Below are 7,500 nucleotides of genomic sequence, written 5' to 3'. Positions count from 1 at the left end.
CAATCGTCTGGAGTATGCCAGCAGTCTAACAAACATGCTTGACAATAACGAAGTTTTCAAATACTACTTCGTTTCGTTTTATTAAAAAATTACGCAAATATGCAAAACTATCGGTCGACCAGGTTTGAAAGTACGGCTTTTATGTTGTAGTGACCGTTAATAAGAACAGAGAGAAATAACGTATGCTTGTTATGGTATTTAATAACATTAAATAGACAACAAACTGCAATATTAATTTAAACGACTTTTTCAAAGTCAAAACGCACTTTTAATTAGATATGACTTCAGGCACTCATCATTCTCATTGTACAATCATATATAAGTGTAGTTGTAGTAAATTTGGTTGAGTGTTGTGTGTTGATAACTTATATCAATCGGGGTGTTGTGCAAGTGTTAACAATAGCGCGATGCGAATCGAAAAAATCAACTTTATTAATTACCACTGTTTTTATTGGTTATAATTTTATATGTGCTCACATATTCTGATACATTTGATTAGTTCGGCCCCTTTCCGTAGGTGGTTCGGATCCATTGCTACTCTTCACAGCCACGGGTAGTTTTCCGCGACTCAAACTCTCCGGACTTCCGGTTTCTCACACTTCCTGTAGACCGTCAGGTCAAGTTCCAGTTGGTCATGGGCCCCAACAAGTGTAGTTTAAGAAAATGTAGCAAAAAATGAGATATAATATCATATTATTTATAAGTTTATAATATAAGCAATAACTGAAAAAAGTAGCACGTGTTTCCAGACAGATGATGCTAATATCTTCAAAAAAGGAAAACGATAACTTCTTACTGTCAATATCTGCAAAATATCATGTAAAAAGCAAATCAAGATCTGTTATCGCACTGACTATAAATAGGTTGATAAGCAAAATACTAATAACTGCGCAGTTTCCAACATGTGCAAAATTATATCTATTCAAACTTACGAATACACTACACTACAAATTATACTACTAACTTTATGATGTGCCTATGTCAATATTTATATATATATTTTGTATGCGATTCCTTCTTAAATGCCGTGTAGTTGTAATAGTTGCTTTTAATCGAATCGATATGTCAAGTAAATTACCGTAACGAACTATAAATGCCAGTATTTCCTACTTCAGATAGCTATTATCTTGTTGCGGTTTAATAATACATCGAAAGGTTATACGTTTAAATATTTCACAGCGCTTAACTACACACATACCAGCCACCACATGACTTCTCCAAACTAACTGTATAAAAAGTTCATGGTGGAAGGTTGCGATGTGTTCAATTACATATCTTTAAAGATTTGACCTCAATATGGATTTTATTTGATTCCGCCATGAAGACTCGTTAAATACTTACAGTATCAATTACAGTAAGACTACCTATATTTTTCTTGATGATGTTCTCCATATAAAATGGACGTTGTTAGTGTTCCCCTTGCCAGTTGGAAATATTAAGTCCATGGAGTTCCTTCTCGATAACCACGAGTTGCCGTTCCTGGTGAAGCTGGCGTGTCACGAAGACCATCAATTCAACATCGGAACCACCCGATGTAGCGCGAGCTCGTTCGGAAACCTTCTCATTACGGAGAAGTACCTTGAACACTATTACATGGTGAACTGCATTGATGGAGCAGGTAACTATTATTGACTCAAATTTTTCCAGAGTCGTTGAATCTTACGATGTTGCTTAAAATTCTACCCGCACCTGAAACAGGTCCGTATTTCGAGACGTCTTAGAAAAAAGACTTTAGCTAAGAACAAGGTATATTTGGTTGTTAAGCCGATATCAATAATCATAAAATTTGCCTTTTTATATGGTCAACATAGACCTGTTATGTTTTTGCTACTAAGGTGACAACTCTATCGGCCTATGATTAGATTGAACAAGCACAACCTTACCCTAAGCCACAACAAGTTTTTTAATGAGAATCGATTTGAACACTATTTAGCTTGTTAAAACAAAAATAATAACGTTTCACGAAAGCCCTTTGTTTTACATACTATATCTGCCAAAGAATGATAATTCGATTAAACACATATCTTTTTAAAGGCCGTTTCATTTTTTGTATATTTTGTATGTGTCATTTTAACCTTGTAAACACAAAGACAATGTTAAACTTTGATGTGAATACGATAAATAGTACTGAAGTGTTAAACCAATATGTTCGTTTTATAAAAAATATATGGGGTTGTAAAAATGATAAAACGACCATTCAGCTTTTGTATGATAAAAGAAGAAATAGCACGTGATAAAATAGTCTGTACTGACTAAACCAGAAACCAAGACTTTTCATTTAAAAGAGAACGTACACCGAATTAGTATTTTACTTGTTTCGCTTTAAACACTGTCTTTCATTTTGATTACAATCATAAAAAAGTTTGCATTTTGTATAAAAATAAAGCATTAATCTTGTGCAAAACTTCTAATTTCATGCATCTCATCTAACAGCTTCATATAATAAATTGACTCGCAGTAAATAAGTCGTTAAATTCACAGGGCTCCTTATATTATTGCGTTTTGTACATTGCATTTAAGTCTTTTTCTGATTGGGTGTAAAACTGAATGCTCACTTAATAAGAATATCAATAGTGAAATATTAAAAAGAAAACATTGTTAAAAATCTCAATAAACTCGCCAGACAATTAGCAGTTGTCATCAGCTCTACGTTTCGGTTGGTAACACGCCGTGTGCAACCTTATGAAAACTTAATTCTAATATCAACATGGGGCAGGATCATCGGGTATCTCAGAGGTTTACACACGGGCTGGGCACATCGTTTAGAAATGTATTTTTGCAAATATCTCAAGTTATTGAACTTTCTTTGAAAAAATCTTTAGTGCATAAAATCCAGTTTTTCATGCAGTTTGTGCCGATACTTAAGATTTAAGAATAGATTCTTGAATATGCCAAAATCGGTGACAAAATTTCACGATGCGTGCAGCATGACCGTGTATATGAATTCATCACACATCGAATTTTTGGCCAAGAAGACAGGCTTATAAAACAAAGTCCTTCCGATGTTTTTCACATTGCCATAATCCGCATAAAAACTGTATTTTATGCATACATTTAAATTCTGCACACAAAACAATCACCAGTTACCGGTGTGTTTACATCCATTAATATCCATTTGTGAACCCCATAAAGTCACGTGATCCTGCACCCTGATTAAGAATCTGCTTTAAATTAAACTATGGAGTATGGTACACGAACCAAATGAATAATTATTAAATCATCCTTATTTTGTAGAATTCAACTTATACGCATATTTCGATAATAGATCTATCCATGTTCAAATGATACAACGACTCGGAACATCTTCCTCATAAACGATGTCTTTAGTTGGCAATAGTTCTTTCTTCTGTTTATATTAGAACAATACAAACGTTTCCATAAATATTGAATTGCCACTATAGACGTTTCCCCTGAAGGGTATATTTAACCGTTCTATATAACCCGAACAAAAATATGGTGTCCACTTACAGTTAAATAAGACTTGGTGTCTCTTACAAACTAATATACAATTTCAATACAAATGTGTGCAAAGCTTAAGTTGCCAGGTTTGGTCTTTTTCAGATTTAAAGATGAACCAATAGTGAACCTCATTTACCTGACAGAAAACCTGTCGATGGCCCCTGTCACAGGCCTAAAGAACCGCCCTAAGGCGGACTATGACGCGTATATGGGCAAACTTGACAAAGAAGCGGCGGGAATCATGTATGACAGAACAATTTGTAAGCCAGGTAAGGGAATCGGGTATGACAGAAAAATGGGAAACCCAGGTATGGTTCTTAAATATTCTGAATATTCGGCTAATGAGTTTCGATTTTACTAATACACTGTACAGGTTGTGTGATTGATGAGTAAATGTCAACGTATTAGATTCTTTATTGAGACTTAACGAATACAGAAGTTGATTAAGTTTATGGAAAATAATAGTGTGCTATGAAATATAACAATTTTAAGGTTGTGTACTCGATTATCATCTGTGTTTACTATAAATTATATTCACAATACTGGTCGTATCGGTGTTTCTTGTGACCCGATGTGTTTATGTTTCCTTTATTAGCCCCTAATGTTTTCTTAAATACAATGTATTCCGTTGCAAGGCGGGGACTCCTAAAGTGATCCGTTCGTGTAGTTTGTGCGTAGTGTTAAGTCTATGTTGCCGTTGCCAGTTTTGCACCTTCCTGTTTACGTGGCTATTGCTGTGTGTGATTTGATGCGATTTTAAAACGATTTAAACCACTAATGCTATGTCCGCTATGTAACAGCATGCGGAAAGGTAATGGACAGAGATTATATGTATTTAATGTTTAGATGTGTGACCTATGTTTTTTCCTCCATTGAACAAGCAATTGGTGAGTTGTCTTTAATGAAGGACTATCAGAGTATAAGAGACATTCTCTCCCGATCAGTACTAAAATATATATAAGACCATTCGTAGTATTGATATATACATCACATGGGTCTATTACTGTTAAATTATCCATTTCAACCGTGACGTTGTAAAGAGGTGACCGGATACCGTTTCCCAACTCCAGTCATCAGCCAAGGTTAATTCGGTTATATGTGTATTTATACGCTCCAAATAACTACATTACACATACAAAACCGCTTCTTAGAAGCATGTTTTACACACAAACACACACACACACACACACACACGCAAACACACAATTTTCTAGGAGGCCTAGTACCATACATATTATGACTTCACTAATAAGTTTAAAAGCTGCATATATCCGAAATAATAACAAATGGAAAAAAAACACATCTTCATTCATTTCAATTTCAAAGCATTTAATACAAACGGGCTTTTTGGGGGAGGGGGGTAATGTTGGTGATCTCAAAATTGGACGATTTTATTTTCGGTATGTAACCGAAATTTTACCCTGATTTGTTAGTTAACTCGGATTAAACGTCAAAACTTAAAGGCAGATCATAGCACCCAATACACATGAACAAAGCCATTTTAACTTGCGGAATAGATTGTTACTTATTCAAAACAATGTCTCAATAGTCGATATGAATGTGAAAACTAGCAACCATATGACCATGTTCAAGATCCGTAATGTCTCTCCTAACCATACCTGCGCGAGGATGTTAACACTCATCGTCACACATATTTAACCGGCATGTGCAGCATATCTTTAAGACGAACATTTCGAAAAGTTATCTACTTGTACATAAATATTCATTATAAGATAGGCGAAACATGTATAATACGTAAAATGTTTTTTATCTCTTACCCGACCGATCCTTTTTTCGCGCCAAACCTAAACATTTTGAAGTAACAAATTTGTAATAAAAAAATAAATAACAAAGATTAGCCGTATTCTGATTGAGTTGTAATGTGAAAACAAGCATTATATCATTGCTTAATGAATATATTAACATTCTCCGTGTTGTTTACCTATTTCTTGCGATCCTCAGATTTCGCTGAGTACGATACTCGCAAGATTGACCCTATGACGGGCGACGGAGGCATACCTACAATTGACCCTCCTGCCACTCCCGGTCAGATTTTGGAAGGTATGAACAAGTAGATACTTGTGATCGTTTGTGAGCAATTATACATGATGCATTGCTTAAGGTTCGATACTTTCAATTGCCCATCCGCAATACTAGAATGCGGATCTGACGTAATGACGTGATGTAGGAAATGCCGTTGAAACCTTGTTCACGTGTATTATGAATATTAAACATGTGGACATAGGATACAATATGTACGCATGTCCATGAATCTAATGTAAAACGGAAGTAATTGCATCAAAGTAAGCAGTTATCAAGGTTACAGTATACTAAATTATCGTTTCATGTAGGGCTGTACTCTGTAAAAATAAATATCATAGTTGACTCGAAGGCATGTTTTACATGTTCAAATTTTATCTTTTTGAGATAGTGGTAGAGCATGAATAGATGTTCACAAATAAATCCATGAAATAAGATAGACTTCGAGACTATAGTAAAGCATTGCACTGAAAAAGGTTACATTCGACTAAGAAAAAGCCGGAAAAAAGGTGCAAAACACTTTGATTTGATTCAAGTTCTTTCTTGGTTTGAACATGACATATCTGTTTCATTGCATAAATCGATTCCGCTTAGAATGACCTCTAAGATAAGGTATGGTTATGGGTGTCTCTATGTGCAAACTGTTGCATTTATTTTCGCTTAAAGTTGTCGTTTTTACATTTCATTATGTAGGGAAACTATTTAGTATATTATGACCTGAAGATGAAATTAAATGTCCGACTATGTCTTGGAAAATTTGTGATAATTTGAAGGCTATTGTGAGCATTGAAATGCGAGATCAAGTTGGTATGTTGCTGCTGTATAGATGCATATGCTGCCTTTACAGTTGTTGTCTTTAAATTATCGTTTTATCTGAACACCCAGAGGATGGTGACTATACTGAGATTCTTCCTGAGCTGCCGACCAGATCAAAGCCCCAGTTGGAACCACAATCAAAGGCAACACAAGATCCGGCCCATAAAGACCCGGCACATAAATATTCGGAACAGAACGATCCGAAAAATAAAGATCCGACACATAAAGATTCGAAACAAAAAGATCCGAAGCATAAAGATCCGAAACACGAAGATCCGAAACATAAAGATCCGAAACATAAAGAACCGAAACATAAAGATAAACCTGGTATATCTTTTGCACTATAAGTAATATATTATTATAGTATGATTGTTTTTAAAATATATCGCACGAAATTTATGTTACACAACACTCGCTGGTATAGAAATACGTTTACTTGTATGAAAAACGTCTAAATAATAATTTTAATTATGATTTGAACGATTCCATTACAATATAACGGATTCACATATTGATCTATCTTTCAAAAAGGCCTCTCATAAATTTATCAGCAAAGGCGGAGAAGAAACCCGCGCCTGTGTGCGCTAAGAAACCAAAGCCTCCTCCAGCAGTCCAGTCACCTCTTTCCGTGGCGGTGAATGTAAGCGTCGAAAACAATCCGGATCTTCCGGCTCGCAGGCCTCTACCGCCCCCGAGCAACGCGCCCCTGTGCAAACAAGGTTTGATGTCTAGGATGGATACCATTAAGCGATGGTTAAGCGTGATTCAGCGTTTGTTAACGTAAAAAAACGCGCTCGGCGGTCGTCGAAAGGGATCTGTAGTGCAATTAAGTGAAACGACCATAAAGCCCTGGTTTTATTTATCCCTGAACCTGGAGAAGTGTTATTATAAACGCTTTAAAATGATAAGCTTTCGTCGAAGTCAAAAGTTAACGATCTCTCGACAAGTATATTTATAAATGCATTCGTAATGGACACTGGGAACCACGAAAATTCTAATTTCAAAATTCGAATCAAAGGAAATGCTATAGCTCAATAGTGCTTAACTAACTTGAGTGCCGATGGTCTCAGCTGAATTGCGCCAATATTGTAATACACAATACGCAAGAACATTATAAAAATATATGTTGTGTCTATGCAAAACACATACAATCAATATAGTGTTCGTGTATTTCGTGTAATTAAT

At 35.4% G+C, this 7,500-nt stretch overlaps 1 protein-coding gene across 2 annotated transcripts in view; it reads left to right on the top strand.

The window, feature by feature from the left end:
- The window catches only part of LOC127858913 (uncharacterized), a 15,010-nt gene that overhangs the window by 4,489 nt on the left and 3,021 nt on the right, over window positions 1–7,500 (top strand). The window contains exons 2-6 of one of the 2 annotated variants that reach the window (XM_052396239.1): window positions 1–1,618; window positions 3,562–3,728; window positions 5,422–5,520; window positions 6,385–6,642; window positions 6,867–7,034. The exon at window positions 1–1,618 is cut by the window's left edge and continues 1,318 nt beyond it. In XM_052396239.1, coding sequence (XP_052252199.1) covers window positions 3,614–3,728; window positions 5,422–5,520; window positions 6,385–6,642; window positions 6,867–7,034 — 640 coding nt within the window. In that variant the 5' untranslated portion in view covers window positions 1–1,618; window positions 3,562–3,613. Of the gene's footprint in view, window positions 3,729–5,421; window positions 5,521–6,384; window positions 6,643–6,866; window positions 7,035–7,500 lie in introns of both variants that reach the window. The other variant, XM_052396238.1, reaches the window with a different exon arrangement.

This window comes from Dreissena polymorpha, chromosome 14 (genome assembly GCF_020536995.1).
Source record: "Dreissena polymorpha isolate Duluth1 chromosome 14, UMN_Dpol_1.0, whole genome shotgun sequence".
NCBI lineage: Eukaryota > Metazoa > Mollusca > Bivalvia > Myida > Dreissenidae > Dreissena > Dreissena polymorpha.
Note: the sequence above shows the minus strand (reverse complement) of the source record. Positions and strands in the feature narration are given on the sequence as shown.